Here is a 17,605-nt window from a genome sequence, read left to right on the forward strand (position 1 = left end):
GCATGCATGCCCAAACCGGGGAATTCCTGTTCGGGTCTGGTCAGGTACAGATACAAACCCGACCCATTGACAGCCCTATGTAAGGCTGAACTTCATTACCTTCATGCCTCAAGACCACGTGAATGACCCTCATTGGTTGTCAACAGTACATCAATATCCTACCGTGTAGGATCTACATTGGCGTCAACTAGTTGAAGTTACAAGCAGTGCAGCTTTTACAAAGAGCATCACCACGTCCTTGTATTGACTGGCTTGTTACACCACCAATTCAATTCAGCAAGGGTTTAGTCTGTTCTTGCTTCTCAAGAAAATCGCTTTGAATATCTTGAGTGAGAGCATATCCCTCTTTGTTCTTAAAGGCCAGCAAATATATATGTGGACTATCACACTGAGGCTGCAGGTTAACATATTAACTGACCATGGTTTCATCAAAGCAATCATACCAAGTAATAAAATTTCATGGAATTGTTTGGGCAACAACAACAACTACTACAACTACGCCTTCATCCCAAAACAATTGGGGTCGGCGATATGAACCAACAAAGAAAATCATTATGGGTCTTCCACATGAATCCTTCTCCTTCCACAAGAAAATCACTGGAATGAATCTGTATTTTAATTAGGAGTGACAGTGGACAAGGGAAAACCGGCCCCGCCCCGCCCCGCCTCACCCGGGGATGAAGGCGGGGTGAAGGTTAAAATAAACACCTATGCAGGGATGGACTTACGCATTCTCCGCCCGCCCCGTCTCCGATTCCCATTAGTAAAATAATTGAAATACCATTGGACGGTTCAACCTTCTTTAGGGATGACATTCGGGGAAAATGGGACCCTGTCCCTCCTCGCCCCGTTTAGACTGGGAATAGAGGTGGGGATGAAGTTTTAAATCAAAACCTGTGTGGGGATGAAGGGCATAATTTTGAGACAGGGCGGGGGTGGAGATCTTGTCCCGGACATCTGCCCAGTCCACTGCCACCCCTAATTTTAATATGATTCCAGGCCTATTAGTGTTTTCTGAAAAAGTATGGCACATGCTTGGGATTTTAGAAAAGCGAGGCCCACTTTTGAAATTAGGAGCAAAAAGTTGGGCCTTAAATGAAAATTTCCCTATATCATTTAAGGAGGCCCGGTCAGGTGCAATGACATTGCACACTTTTAGTGTACATCTGAGGGCCCCATTGGTGACAGTCTCTATCCGAAAGATTGTGGGCGCTCAGGTGCAGGCGGGGGTGTCAAGGGGTTGGACCTCACTAAAATGGGTGGATCCAAACCCGGTCCAACTAAGCAATATGGGTACCAGATCTGGATTCATGTCTGATCCATTTTTCATAAGAATAATCATACCCGGATCCAATAAGAATTACATTAACCAGACCTTGTCCATACCCAGTGAAAAAAAAAAGCTTTTTACATTGAAAATTCGTTGACCTTAATCAGAACTTGGGTAGGTATAAAATTTCATAAACCATCCTGACCCATTTAATAATCCGACCTCATGAGTCTATCTGATCCGTTGTCACCCATGGGTGCAGCTGCAAAGTGTGCAATGTGATTGCACCTCATCCGACCTTTCATACCAGTGGTGCTCCGTCATCAAGGAGAGCCCCAAGAATTTTTTGTGCCATTCACCTTCTGGATGAACTATACACCATCAATCGATTAGAAATGAATGGTTGAAACTTGTTATAAACATGAAGCTTGCCGGTGGTTTTGGGTGTCGTTCATCTGGATGATGAAAGGTATCAAAGGTGCCTTGCCTTGAACAGAACTGTCCAAAGTTTGGACTGAGGATGGAGGACATGAAATGGGGATGGATGTTAAAATCAAAACCCATGCGGGAATGGACTTATGGGTTCCCCGTCCCACCCCACCCTGTCCTTGATCCCTGTTAATAAAACAACTAAAATGCACTTGGACGGTTTGACCTTCTTCTTTAGGGATGGCAGTGGACCGGGTGAAAATGAGGTTCCACCCTACCTTGCGCCATTTGGACTGGGGATGAAGGACATGAAACATGGATGGAGGTTAAAATAAAAACCTGTGCGATGATGAAGGCGAGGAGGGAGAGCAGAATTTTGAGATGGTGAAGACCTTGACCCACACAGTATTTTCTTGTCTAGGGACAGTTATTATTTTCATGTTCTATCAAAATCACGACTGGAGTGTTCTGCTTGTTAGTATATTGAAACAGAATTCGAGGTGCTAACTAATTGAAATTTTCAATAAAACCTTTTGGGTTGAAAGATATCAGAAAAGTGTAATCTTCTAAATTACAAGCACATTTTAGGCATCATCTCTAAAGCATGGACTAATTAAATAAAAACTGAACCTTTTGATTTGCTGCAGTTCTCGCACTTCAGTTATACCATCCGACGTCGTTGTAGTAAGATAACATGCTCTTAGAAATAACAATCAACATTAATTTTTTACGTATATGAATTTCTTTTTAGGTCACAAGAAAACTCTCCCTTCATTGTTCACACATTCACATGCAACAAAAGACACATCCTTGAGTTTCGAAACGTGGTTATCCCCAGTTAGGTGACCATGGTTAGTCACTCCTAACCAGGAATGTGGAGCCCTTGTGGGCATGCATGCATATGATTTCTCGACTGTGAAGTGAATTCTGATAAAAAGTAGTGAAGATTTTCTGCCAATTTAAAGCAAGAACCAATAGGATTTTAACTTTAAACCTATTGCAAGCAAACCAAACACTTCAGCTATTTCTTTTACAATAAACAGATCAGCAACGTAAATTATATCGAAAATATATTTATAATTACTTAGCGAGCCTAGTCAAACACCTGTTGTTTATGTTCAGCTTGCCAACTTTACAAGAAGAGCACAATCGAGTCGAGCCACAATGTCAATTCGGCACAATTAATCGGCAATACGAAATATGTTCATGGTCAGGATCATCCTTTGGATCTCCAACTGAACTAGATGGCATAGAGCGGTGAGTTTGCAACCCTTGCTGAGGAAAAGTGACACACTTGACCCTCTTAGCCATCTATGCACACATGAAGTTGTGTGTCGAACCAATGTCTATCAGCACTGAGATAAAAGTCGTGTGTGAGAGAGGTTACTTGGCATTGCGAAATAGTAATTCTCTCCTGAGATCCAAACCTAGCTAGTTGTATCTTGATGAGTCGGACATACTAATAATTCTCAATTCTCATTTTCAGAAATCTCAAAACATAACAAATGAAGTTCTAAAGATAGTGATCTTAAGAACATGTCTTTAGGTTTAGGTTTGAGATCTGGATCTTACAAAATCTTATTTTTGGCCACTGTCTTCCAACATTATCAACCGGAGACCTGCCAATATATGTGTTGTATTTCCTTACTTGGACCCAACTTGTGTTTCCTTACCTCCTATTACCACCCGATTTCCTTATATAAATGTGGCCTCTCGTGTCCTGTTGTATCCTTTCTCCCCTCTGTCTTGTATATTGGTCATGTACAGTGGGGGTTTCCATTAGAGTAATAATATTAATCTGCTCTTTTTTCTGTCGTGGATGTAGGCTGAACAGCCGAACCACGTATATCTGATCCACATTTCTTTCTTTCATTCGCTCTAAGTATGGTCGGTAATGGAAGGGTTGTTCCCTTATTAAAAAAAGCAGCATGAAAATTTTCTAAAAGCTTCGAGTAACTATAAGCAGGGTGTCAATGGGTCTGGTTTACCCGAACCCAACCCGTACCAAACTCTATAGGGTTCGAGTATGGTGATAAATAAGAAGACCCGATTAAGACTCGGGTTCGGACCCGAATATCCGATTAATACATGGACCCGAATTTAGTTTGTGAAATTTTATACCCGACTCGGGCCTGACCTGAGTTTTGATTAAGACCGGAAAATTTTCAATGCAAAAATGATAAAAAATATTGTTTTACTCGGTATATCCCAGGTCTGTTTCACGTAGTTCTTATCGGGTCTGGGTACGGTTTATCTTAGGGTGTGTCCGATTAGACCCGGACCCGATACCATACCCAGAAATCAAAACCAGGTCTTAATCCACCTGGGTGATCAGAACCAAACCCCTAATTATGTGTAACACAGTTCATTCTTTGCCAAGCGGATGAAAATTTTCTAATGATATCCCTTCTTCAATGCAAGTTTCATTACGCCCCAAAGGGGTTTGGCGTAGTGATGGCACTTAGGACATTGGGCAGGTGGTCTAGCTTCAAACCCCATGGGCATCACCTTTTTTTTTTTTTGAAAGGCTAGCTGGGGTTAGTCAGTCCCCTACCAGTTATACAACTATTCCATTGGGTTTTGAACCTGCAACGTCCCAACACAAGGTGAAGTGCACTAGCTGCTCCTACCGAGGGGTAAGCCCACGGATTTTTATGCTGCCAGGACAGTTTCTCAGTGTAAATATATAAAAAAAATTCAAGTTTCATTACACTGCACCATCTTTAAGCCTTAATACCAAAGTCATGGGGACTGAACATCTTTCAAGCCTCAAGACCAAGTGTAGGCCCCTCATTGGATGTTAACAAGCCACAATTCTGCCGTGTAGGGTCCATATAATTGGTGCCACGATTTGAAGTTATTACAAGTAAAAAAAATCTACAAAGAGTGTCATAAATTCCTTGATTGGTTTATTACATAACCAATTCAATTGAGCAAGGCTTTAGTCTGTTCTTGCCTCTCAAGCAAACCGCTTTCATCATCGCTAGAAAGAGCATCTCTCTCTTTAGTCTTACCCCATAGCACCAAGTAAAGGCCAGTAAATATAAGGGCCATCCCTATAAGGCTGCAGGTAAACAAATTCATAAAGAGTAAAATTGGATCAGCAACCAACACAGTACACATATAGCATAAGACATGAGAAGAAGAAGATTCCAAGGGGATCCGCTTTGTCTGGTAGGAGCAGCTAGTGCACGTCGTTGTATAACTGGTAGGGGTCTGACTAAACCCAGCTTGCCTTTGAAAAAAAAAAAAAGTTCAAACGCCGGACAGAAACTACGCATGTGCGGCCTGCGTACACACGTGCATAGCCACGCGTGCACAGCTGTGAGTGCATGCATGCTTGGCACAACACGCTGGGTAGGAGCCCAATGCACATGCGCACGGTGACTTGGCACGACAGTTGGGACTTGGCCACGTCAATGCCAACTGGACTTTCCACTCAGACCACCATTAGTGGTTTTGGGTTTTTGTAGCCTCCATGAAAAGGCTCCATTTGGGGAAGCAGATCAGGTCATGCTGAACATGAGCGTTTTTTTGCTCATGCCGAAATCGTGGCCGTCTGTTTGCATTTTGGATGAATGCCACGTGGTTTTGTTGACTTTTGAGCTTTTTAAAATGCAAATCGGATGGCCAGGATGTGGGCATGAGCAAAAATGCTCATATTCAGCATGACCTGATATTATCTGCTTCCCCATTTGGCGTCATTTGTAATAATCTTGAATCTTTGAGATTGAATTGAATTTTCCTTCTCGAGAGTCTCTCTCTTAGGCTACTCATATCGAGTAGAGGGCATTAAGCCTTGGGTCAATCGAGTCCTTAAGGCTCAATTGGAGGAGTCTAGTTCTTCATTGAGCTAGGCTATTCACTTTGGCGCGGTGTCCGATCAACACTTTGGCAAGGGTGAGAGCACATCCGGTGAGCTCTGGCCATCTTCGGCGTGCTTTGGAGGGATTTTCAGCCTCTAAAGCATTTCCTAAAGGTTGAGCAATGGATTGGTCATCTGATCTAAGGAGGACATCGAATGAAGCTCATCATTCAACCTCATTTGTTGATTTTGAACAATCGTTAAGTGGATTCCATAAAACCGAGTGCTCTATGCTCTTATTTGATGAATTCAACCGTGGAATTGATGTAAAATCATTTGATTGAGGATCTGGAAATTACCTGGAGTTGAATTCACCTAAATTGAAGCATTTGTGACTCGATCTATAGCTGTTTGCCGGAAGATCTAAGGTAGCCGACGCTAGATCTGAGTATTGAAGCACAGATATGAAATAATCCTTAACTCAATTGTGAAATCTGATCCCGGATCTGTATTCTTCAGCTAGAGAGCTCCAAAATTTTTGGGTTGAATATCCTCACAAAACTCAAACTGCAGTGAGTGATTTCCCTTGGCCCAAAGACTCTCCTTTAGAAGTAGCTCTATCCTGGGCGGTTATTTCCAGTGAGATCCTTCAAAAGAAAGGTTATGCACTTACCACATCAGAGCGTGCAGCGGTATTTGGAGGAGTTGCAGCACTTGTTCAGTTCATACATGCGCGCACACATGCATCAGGCGCATCACCACATAGGCGAACAACCTGTGCGCATCCAGTTTGGACAGATCGGCCTGCACGAGCTATTCCGGCAAATCTATATATGTGCGTTTGAGGTAAAATTTTATTTACAGGTGCTTAGGACACTGTACTTAAATGTGTCCAAATTTGAGTTTGATTTGAATTTTGTAAGTACGGTTTCTTTGCCAAAAATTGTTGACTCAGCCTTGTAATCTAGCTTTAGAGCTAGCCGCACCCCTTGCTGGCCTTGTACCTTTTATTTTTGTGTATTTTGTGAGGCTGGACGCACTAGCACACGTCACCCGAGGTATCCAAACTCAAATTCAGGCCATTGCTATACCCGCTCAATCGGGCATAGCGCTTTACTATTGCTCAGCATTGGTGTGCTTGGACGATAGCACACACGAGCCTATAGATCTTCCACCTGCTCCTGGGCAGGTTCCATCATGCCCGAGTAATCACCCCCTCGGCAAGGCCAAGTAGGGAAAGCAGATCAGGTCATGCTGAACATGAGCGTTTTTGTTCATGCCGACATCGTGGCCATCCGATTTGCATTTTAAAAAGCTAAAAAGTCAACAAAAGCACGTGGCATTCATCCAAAATGCAAACAGATGGCCACGATGTCGGCATGTGCAAAAACGCTCATGTTCAGCATGACCTGATCTGCTTCCTGCACGAGGCTTACTGAGGGTCGAGGAGGTACCCACATAATTTTACGGGCGCAGATCAGGTCATGCTGAACATGAGCGTTTTTGTTCATGCGGACATCGTGGCCGTCTGTTTGCATTTTGGATGAATGCCACGTGGTTTTGTTGACTTTTTAGCTTTTTAAAATGCAAATCGGATGGCCACGATGTCGGCATGAACAAAAACGCTCATGTTCAGCATGACCTGATCCGCTTCCTAATTTTACACCCAAAGACAACGACCTTTTATATATATGGCAGGCTTAATAATTAAGATCGGTGCAACTAGGTCTGCGTAACCCTACCAGTTATACAACTATACCATTGGGTTTTGAACATGCAATGTCCCAACACAAGGTGACGTGTACTAGCTGCTTCTACCAGACAAGCGAAGCCCCCGATTTGGGATGTAGTTTCTTTGTGTAATAAAAAGAAAAAAAGATGTAGGAGAAAGATGTGTTTTGACATACCTTGCCAAACGGAAGGAGTCCCCCAAAATGAGGGATGAAAGAATGGCTGAGAAAACTGTGGCTACTGGGCAAAACGCGGAGAACGTCACCGGCCCTCTTTTCTTGATTGACCACAGTTGCAAGTTGAGGGACACCGCATTCATAAAGCCTGCCTAATGAGAATGCCAAAGGATATGGTTAATTTTTCAAGCTATTTTTTACTACTGTTCTTAGGGCTGGTGAACGAACCGAGCTGCTTGCAGCGTGCCGCAGTTCGAGTCACATGAAGCTCATTCAAAATCATCAAATGAGCCCGGGTATAGCCAAGCTACGAGCGAATCAGCCGATTTGTATCGTATCGGCCAAAAATCGATACAAAACAAGCCGAAGCCGATTCGGCTTATTTTTTAAAAAATACTATGTTAAAATTTTACTGATGTGTTTCATCTGCTGGTTAAAAATTGGAATGTTTGAATCGTTTTGAAAGCGATTCAAGGTCTGATACGATCCTAACAACATTGGTCTGAACATTGGAAAAAAGAGTGGCACCCATCCATGCAATCGATGTGCATTTTACCCATAGTGCTTTGGAATTTGGATGCCATGCATCTACTTGAGATGAGAGAAATCCAAAGCACCCCTGATCGGATCAAGTCTCAATTTCCCGTGCAGCGAATGGGACATGCTCCGGATAGACTCTGGCAGATCCTTGTCTATGTCCGACTGGCTTTGACCTGGGTGTGGGCCACACAACTAGATTGCGCAACCAGGGCTCTCAAGGACTAATAACAAGGTTACAAGGCCTGGGCAAACCGATTTGACCCAGTTGAGAGGGTCCATGTCCAAATGCTGTTGGATCAGACCAAGGTCATAGAAAACCCGCATTAACCAAAGCCAACCATTAGTTTTACATAAATCATTCGCTTTTACAAATAATCTAGTAGACACTTCGAAGAAAAAATAAATAGATTATTCGTTAATGAAAATCATTTGATAGAAACCCTTCCAAAAAAAAAAATCCTAGTGAGATTTGAAGTGCACACCACAAGCCTTGTATTGTACCGGCAAAAAATCAATACGAAACTTCGTTGATTGGGCTTATTTTTAAATAAATTTAAAGAAATGGCTTAGAATAGATTTTTAATATTATTTTAATATTTTCCTGACACGTCATCAACCGTTTATAAACTGGCCGATTCAGTTAAATTCGGTTCACAATCATAATCGGCTGATTTCCTTCAAATCGATTCAGGGTCCGATACGATTCCGAAAACATTGAAACAGGGCCATGGCCAGCACTTGATTGCCTTTCCCTCAAAAAAAGGGCTATGACCAGCACCACGTAACGAAGTGTCTGGACTCTGGATCAAAGTTATCAGTATTAGTGTGCATTACGTATCGTATTGAACGAATTTCAGCATGCTGCAGGCCTGAATCGGCTATTTTTTAATAAATGTAAAAAACACCAAAAAATATTTTTAAATATTATTTTAAAAGTTTTAACATGTGTCATGTTATGATTGACACATAACAATTTTTTAGTATTCTTGGGTCGATACATAACGGTTCAGCTGAGTATCGATATGGGCCGATACAGCTGAATGGGTGGCCCAATGATTCAGGGCCGATTAGGGATGCACATGACCCGGGTTTGAGCTGGCTCAACTGGGTTCGTGATGGAAAACAGGTTGTTCAGGCTCGGCTCGAGCTCGAACCAAGCTTGAACAACCATGGCTCGGATAGGCTTCGGGCTCGAGCTGAAAACCTTTAATTTAAAAATGTTCTTAATTTTTTTGAAAATTGTGTAAAATGCCTTTTTGAAAGAGATGCAAAACGGTGAGATTTGAACAAATGCCTCTTCAAGAGATGACCAATGAATTATCAGGTAAGGTAAAATCCTCTTTGTAATATGAAAATGAACAAAATATATAGATATATAAATATATATTTTTTATTATAACTATGTGAACCTAGCTTAATCGGACTTACCAAGCTTATTCAAGCTGGACTGCCAGTTCAAGCTCGGCTCATTTATGTGTTCCGAGCCTGAAACCTTGTTCAAACTCGGCTCATTTATGTGTTTCGAGCCTGAAACCTTGTTCAAGCTCGGCTCATTTATTTTTGAAACGAGTTTGAGCCGAACTTAAACAAGTCAAGCTCGAGCCAAAGGCTGGGGTCATTGTACATCCCTACGGTCGATACAGATACTGGAAACATTGCTATGGAGCAATCAAGGTGTTTTTTCTTTATTAACAAAAAAGCAAAAAAGAAAATGAAAAGTTATGAAACTTGAGGAGGGAGAGTATCTTATACCACTATAGCAAGCCCGCAAAGGATACCAAGGCTCAGCGTGGACCCGCCCACATCGAACCTGTGCTCCCGAATCAGCTGCAGAATTGCTGTAAAGATTGAGCCCATTAAGGATGTTATGGAACTTAGGGAGAGAGGAGCTGGGTACTGCATCAAAGTTGCAGCCTGTACCAAGAAAAAGTCGTATTTTTATGTCAAAAGAATATGATTAAATAATCCATATAGACTCCGATTTGGTTAACAAGTAGAGTTTAAAAACCATGAGAATAACCTCTCTCTCTCTATATATATATATTCTCTCTCTCTCTCTCTCTCTCTCTATATATATATATATATATATATATATATATATATAGAGAGAGAGAGAGAGAGAGAGAGAGAGAGAGAGAGAGAGAGAGCCGAAAGAGGATCAACATTATCACACATGAAGATCAACAAAATGTTGAACCCAACAAAATAGAAAACAAAACTAAAATATAGAAAAACAAAAGCAAAAGGAAAAGAAACTACTGTCAGCTAGCAACAAACAACAAAGCCAAGCTCAACCAGGATCCTCTGGAAAAGAAGGAACCACCGATGAGTGAACGTTGTTCAGACGGAAGGAGAGGTCTCTAAGATGCATACCTAGAATCGCGTATACATCAACCAAGATTTTATGGACAAGATTGTTAAGGATGACCGGAATTTGACGGAAAGTAGCATCATTGCGTGCCATCCAAACAAACCACCAAGTAGTAAGCAACCATGTCTTCCAGATCAGTCTCCACCGCTTGCAACGTCTAATTTCAATAGGGCCTAGGAGCAGATCAAGCGCAAAAGACTCCTCTTTAACAATTACGTTCGTAGATCTCCACGTGCTATTAAATAGGGCCACGAAGATTGGGCAGGACCAGAATAAATGAAAAGTAGTTTCTTCAGCAGCTTGACACAACACACACCAACTTGGGAACTGAAAACCCAACTTCTTTAAATAACTGTGAGTCTGAACCCTATCATGCAAAATTAACCAAGCCAAGACCTGAGATCTTGGGGTAGGGCCCTTACCCCATAACGCACACTCAGGGAACCAATCTGCCCCTGGGGCGAGCAACGATCTATACACTTTATGGGTGTGGAACGCACCATTTGGTGCAATAGCCCAATGCAACCACTGATCATAATTACTTGTATCCCCAATTTGATCTCTGAAGGACGATAAGGCTCTCAGCCACATGCTTCGCAAGTGCGAGATCGCCAGCCCCGGGTTCCATGACGAGAGTTAGATAAATCAGGAGCACCATATTTAGCATGAAGCAAACGAGCACAAGGAGAACCTGGTTGATGGGCCATCCAACATTGCTTGGCCACAAGAGCAATACTCCTCTGTCTTGGAGCAAAAACACCTAAGCCAGCCATACGCTTAGGTAACACCAACGTTCGCCAACCAACCAAATGGCGCTTACTCTTAAGCTGACACCCAGACCAAAGAAAATCCGTCATTAAACGACAAATCTGCTTCTCCACGCCCACCGGCATCACGAACATTGACATGAAGAATTCAGGGATAGAAGAAAGAACATGTCTGATTAAAGTCAGACGGCCAGCAATAGAGAGATAAGACGCCTGCCACGAAAAAAACTTGTTTTTCACTTTTTGAATAGTTGGAACCCAAGCAGCGGAAGATAGGCGCTTCACTTGTAACGGCAAGCCCAAATACGTCATCGGCAACTCAAAGATTGCACAATTGAAAATCCGTTGACCGCTGCAAGCATAGGATACTGAACATTGAACATAGTAATAGAGCATTTGCTATCATTTAGGGAAAGCCCAGAAAGAGAAAGAAAAAACTGGAGAATAAGCTTGAATCTAAGCATTTGTTGCACGTTTGCTCGCCCAAAAATAATCATATCATCAGCATAAATAAGAATATGGTCTGAAAAATCCGGAAGATCTAGAGAGAGAGAGAGAGAGAGGGGAATGGGGAGGTGCCTAATGCTTTTTGTGCCTACCAGTGGATAGGCGTTTTCAGGTTGTTTTTAAAAAATCTGACCCTTAAATCAGACGATTGATTTGTTAGGAAAACACCCTTGAATCATGCTTTTTGAGAAAAATTATTTTTTTAGTTGAATATTTTAAAAACTTACTTGGTGTTGGAATCGGGATTTTTAAAAGTCGATTCTCGCATAATCATTCACATCTGTATGGTCAGATTTTAGAAAAAATAAAAACAATCGTCCCAAAGCTCCATAGGCATGTGCTGGATATTTGATCCCCCACGTGGTAAACGTACAAGAACTACAAGTTGATGTGACAACCCACCTAATCACGAAGGTGCGAACAAAAATAAGGTAAATAAGAGGGAAGACCACAACAAAACTTTCTTTTTTTATTGAATATCATGTCCGTCGCTTTCTCATTTTTACAGCAATGAGAAGATAAAAAAATAAATACAAGCGGTCATACGAGCAATTTTCTTCAAAAAGTAACGGTTTATTTCAAATATTTGAAAAAATAAGGGTGGGTAAAGGTAAGTTCATTAAGGGTTCGTTTCTTTAGTGCAACTTTAATGAGAAAGCAAAGCAGGTTATATGTTCCCCCCCCCCCCCCCCCAACACAGCAGTTAGCTACATCTCATGTTCGGGGGTCCCAAAGAGCACCACGTATGTAAGCATGTGCGCCTCGTATCCCCATGTTTGTCAGCATTAATTAGCGTTGGAGTTTGATGCGATTGCAAAGACTTAAGTACCCTCTCCTCCATTGGTGCAAAAAAAAATGACGATTCTTGAAAAGGAGTGGTTGTAAAGACTTAAGTGCCCCGAAGATGATTATTTAAGACACAGTCTTTGCACTGAAGGATTATCCGAGAAAGAAATCTCCCCTGGAGGAGGCCATGAACATCAACCCTCTCACTCTCTCTCTCCCTTCTATTTCTGCTTCTATGCACATCCATTAGAAGATCATACATTGCTCCATCAAGCACCGACTGACCTGCACATTGACTGTTGTGGAGCCTGATTCATAGTTTTTACCCTTACAGGAGGAGGGTTTGGGGGCTCATCCCAGCGTGGGTAGCATCATTCAACTAAATGAGTTGTAGATCCTGATTCAGAGTTTTTACCCTTACAGGAGAGGGGTCTGGGGGCTCCTCCCAGCGTGGGTAGCATCATTCAACTTGAAGCGTTGTGGAGTTTGATTTAGAGTTTTTTCTCTTACAGAAAGGGGGTCTGAGAGCTCCTCCCAGTGTGGGTAGCATCATTCAGCTTGAAGAGTTATGGAGTCTGATTCAAAGTTTTTACCCTTACAGAATGGGGGGTCTGAGGGCTCCTCCCAGCGTGTTCATGGCCTTTTGCCCTTACAGGAGGGGGGTCCGGGGGCTCATCAACGCTCTCACTCTCTCTCTCTCCCTTCTATTTCTGCTTATGTGCACATCCATCAAAAGATCCTATATTGCTCCATCAAGCACCGACTGACCTGCACATTGACTGTTGTGGGTCCTTACTGATGAGCTGCCTCTAAATTTATTCGACTCTGAGTCCTTACTGCACTTGAAGTTGAGTCGTTGTATTTTTTGTTGTTCGATGGGTGGTGAGGCCCTCCTCTACTCTCTCAAGACTCTTAGCTTGGGCAATCTTTCTTTTGATGATTGTAGTTGTAATGTATCGTTGAAGTTAAAATGGAGAATGAAATGACAATAAAAATTGCTGAAAATTCACAGAAATAAACTAAACTTAATAACGAAGACACCACTTTTTACGGATTTGAAATATGACATCCGGTTAGGGAGATATGACCCTGACAAGTTGGTCCTAATTCGGGTAGCGATTTGCTAGCGGAAGACACTACAAATCGCTATAGCGATTTGCGAAAGAATCTACAAATCGCTATAGCGATTTACGGAAGTCACTACAAATCGCTATAGCGATTTGCGATTTGTAGTGTCTTCCGTAAATTGCTATAGCGATTTGTAGCGTCTTCCGCAAATCACTATAGCGTTTCGTTGGAGACCCAAAAATACTACAAATTGCTGTAGGAAAGCCCGATAATACTACAAATCATTGTTGGAAGGCCCAAAAAAAATTGGTCAGGAGGGCGCTGCCCCCTAAGCCCGCCAGGGGCGGCCCTCCCTGGACCCCCGCCCGCTAACCGCGCCGGGAGGGGGGGGGGGAGCCCCCGGACCCCCCTCCTGTAAGGGCAAAAACTCTAAATGAGGCACATAAGTAGAGAGAGAAGAGAGAGAGAGAGAGTGAAAGGGTTGGTGTTCATGGCCTTCTCCAGGAGGAACTCTTTACCTCCCTTGATTTCTTCTCTAGAGAGAGAGAGATGATTTTATAGTGTTTTACGAAGAAGGAAAAAGAAGAAGATGGCGATGAAGCAATGTAGGATCGTCTGTTGGATGTGCACAGAAGTAGAGAGAGTAGGGAGAAAGAGTGAGAGGGTTGATGTTCATGGCCTTCTACAGGAAGAACTCTTTGCCTCCCTTAATTTCTTCTCTAAAGACAGAGGGTTTTACAGTGTTTTACGAAGAAAGAAGAAGAAGACTTTGAAGAGTCAACATCATCCCCGACTTTCTGGATGGAGGACATGTTTGTCCTTTTTTTGAATAGAGAAAGAAGAAGAAGACGTTGAAGAGTCAACATCATCCTCGACTTTTTGGATGGAGGACATGTTTGTCTTTTTTTTGAACTGTTTCTTTTTTCTTTTTTGAATGAAGGGTATTTTTGTCATTTTCTCAAACCATCACTTTATGAGAAGAATAACAAGAAAGGGTACTTAAGTCTTTGCAACAACACCAGAGTCCGATGCAAAGTTATGTCAACATACACGGAAATACGAGCCCTATGTGCTTGTATACGTGGTGCTCATTCAAAGCCCCGAACACAGACGTGGGATTCAGTGAATCATCAGGGGCGAACATACACCACCCTCTCATGAGAAAGTGGTGAGCTGCTAATCCTTGTGGAACCATGAATGAAAATCACATCATTGCAGTGGAAAAGTGTTGGCACAAGTTAGCCCATCACTTGCCACTTTCCGGGCATGTTTACAATGCATGTGATTTTGTAACTTTCCCAACACTGTGATTCTAAATCACATTTATAACTTTCACAGTTGTATTGCAAACATGCAAAAAAAAAAAACATCCCGTGATTCTCACGTCCGAACTTTGAAGCATCAAAACTTTGTAAAAATTTCACACAAGTTCAACCCTGTGTAAAACTTTCACAAGCGCTAAATGCTCAGCTGTAAATGTATTAAAGCAGTGACATGACATGACATGACACATTCTCACGTGATAAATGTTCACACAACTCAAATTCACAACGTAAAAATAAACAAGATAAAGTTAATGCTTGAGAATGTGAATCACATAAATCATTTTCTGATGGACAATACTTTCACAGCTACAGTAACCTGATCACATGCTTAAATCCTTTCATACTCTTTCTCATGAGAAAGCTGAGTTGGCAGGATTTTCCCTTCCCATCAAATGCCTTGCCCGAATGAAACAAACTGACCCTAAGTGACATGTAAATTATCAAAAAAGAAAAAAATTAGGAGAGTACCTGAAGGATGATGACGCAAGATTGTGTAAAAACTGCACCGAGGAGATACAGGAAACCAATAAAGCCGTCCTCGACGAATGCAGACACCTGTACCAGCGAGTTTAGAATGTGTGGGCCCTGCAGGAAGGCCATGACCATGGCCCCACTCAAGCAAACAATCGTCCCCAAAATTTTGGCCCAGGTTGGCCTGCTTCTTAGATCTACTTCCTCCAATCTGCATTACACCAGCGTGGGTGCATCTATTTAACAAAGTTCTTATTTTTCACCTCCAAACATAGGGTTGGAAAATTAGATGAGCTGCTCGTTGGTTCTTACAGGCTCGTTAATTGATAATAAATATATTTTACAAATATTTTATAACTTAAAGTGAAGATGGTTGAAGTGTATGTCTTGCAAGCTATGAGTTTAGAGTTCAAATCCCATTGCTTACAAGTTTGAAATGGTTACTTATTTTATAAATGAGAGTCAATTTGTGCTTGGCTTAGTAAGTTTAGGGTCCAAATTCTATTATAATATTATTATCAACTCTGAAAACACACACACACACACATATATATATATATGGTGCTCAGCTTGTTTAGGTCTGTCTTTTCATGAGCTCAAGCTCAGTTCAGCTCTGACACAAAAAATGAGTCAAGCTTGAACACCCTTCGGTAGGCTTCAGCTAGTTTACCGGCCCCATCCAATCATGGAGAGAGAGAGAGAGACAGAGAGAGAGAGTTGAAAATGGTAGCAAGGCACCACGCAAAAAAGAGATAAAGGATGAAAATAGAATTTACCCAAGAAACCAAGCAATCACAAAGATGAGGCCAGGAGACAAATTCAGCATGGCAGATCCAATGGCAGGAGAGGTCTTGTTGATACCCAACAACAAGAGGTATTGAGACGTAGCAGCCCTTGAGAAAAAAAGCACAATTAAAGTTAACCAATAATTACTTTTAACAATTCTTCAAAAATTTCAGTTTTGGTAAGTATTTATAGCAATTACTTGGGATATGTTGAAAGCAGAGAATTAGTGCAGATTTAAACTATTTACTTGATTTAATTAGTTTGTAACCCAAAAAAAATGCAACAACTTATTACTTACCCACCAAGTGAAATGAACAGAAATTGGATTAATAGACGTGGACTTGACTTGGAAGGTCTCTTCTCCCTGTCATAAAAGGAAATAGATATATAAAGTTGACCATCAAACAAATTTTTCTGCCTACAATAATGTCTGAAAACTAAAACAACAGGTATAGAAAGTTCATATATAATAAATATTGTATGGATTCTTCCATAAAAAACCAAAGATTCCAATAATCTAAAAAGACACATTTCTCATCATTTTCAATAAAATCAAGTCCACCACCGAGACACTCATAAATTGCTCTCCCATAGTTTCTTGTAGATAACTACAATTCTAGTTTAATAGCTTCTTCTTCTTCTTCTTCCCCGGTGGGCAGGACGAACATCAAGGGTTTTTACCATCCGGTAGCGCCGGCCAATGTGGGGTCGGTGGCATGGGGTTTTTATCTTGGATTATCCAAAAAAAAAGCTTCTCCTTCTTCTACTAGAAAACTCACCATCCTTCTTCCACTAGAAAACTCGCCAAAAAACCAAACAAAGAAGAGAGAAAAAAAATGGTACTAAAAGAGATTTTAGTTACCTCTCCATGAAAAATGCAAAAGGGGAGAGGATGATGGCAGTGGCAAAGTTACCAAAGATCACAAGGAACAAAGGGTTGAGGCCCAAGGCGAGGACTCGACCCGAGAACACACTATATGACCCGCAGAGCAAATACGTAGCGATCAAGACGACGATGACGGACAGATCTTCCCTCCCTCCAGCGAAGGATAACCACCCCACCATGGCTTGATCTCCTTCTTTTTCTTCCTTTTCTCTCTTCCCTCGACTGCTCATCATCTATCCCTCAGGGTGCTGGCCTCGGAGTTTTAGGCTGCCGGCACGACGACCGTTGGTATGGCAGGTCGACTCAGGGCTACCAGGCTGCGTTCGGTTCTTCTGGTTATAAACCCCAAAAAAGCACCATCAACCGATGGTCATATATATGTCTAAGTTGGGGCTGCTAATTAAATAAATACCTACCTTTATAACCATCAGATGATATGTCAAAACACAAAATTTTTGCTTTCAGAAATCGCCACCATCCGGAGCTTTCATGCCAAAACAGACTTTGGAATCATCACTGACTGCGGGTTTCATTACCGCCATTCGTTCGTTCATAGTACAAACGATGGGGCCCACCAAAAATGATGATAGGCTGCGGATGAACGAACGGTGGTGATTTCAAAACTTGAAGTATTTGTGTTTTAATTAGCATATCACTTCAGTAGATCATCAGGTGACAGGTCAATAT

At 41.9% G+C, this 17,605-nt stretch overlaps 1 protein-coding gene across 3 annotated transcripts; it reads right to left on the reverse strand.

The window, feature by feature from the left end:
• Positions 1 to 4,368: 4,368 nt before the first annotated feature.
• LOC149813857 (WAT1-related protein At5g47470-like) lies at positions 4,369 to 17,281 on the reverse strand. Of its 3 annotated transcripts, none has more exons than XM_089992039.1 (7): positions 16,895 to 17,281; positions 16,331 to 16,396; positions 16,023 to 16,139; positions 15,244 to 15,457; positions 9,704 to 9,865; positions 7,412 to 7,563; positions 4,369 to 4,763 (listed from the first exon to the last, which is right to left on the reverse strand). In XM_089992039.1, exons 1-7 carry the CDS (start codon positions 17,149 to 17,151, stop codon positions 4,625 to 4,627), a joined length of 1,107 nt encoding a protein of 368 aa, XP_089848165.1. In that variant the 5' UTR covers positions 17,152 to 17,281; the 3' UTR covers positions 4,369 to 4,624. The 3 variants fall into 3 exon arrangements, with proteins under 3 accessions (XP_089848165.1, XP_089848166.1, XP_089848167.1); XM_089992040.1 differs by having other exon boundaries at positions 9,704 to 9,789; positions 15,244 to 15,482; XM_089992041.1 differs by having other exon boundaries at positions 15,244 to 15,482.
• Positions 17,282 to 17,605: the final 324 nt, after the last annotated feature.

Source organism: Nuphar pumila, chromosome 16, assembly GCF_984573655.1.
Source record: "Nuphar pumila chromosome 16, dmNupPumi1.hap1.1, whole genome shotgun sequence".
Taxonomy (NCBI): Eukaryota; Viridiplantae; Streptophyta; class Magnoliopsida; order Nymphaeales; family Nymphaeaceae; genus Nuphar; species Nuphar pumila.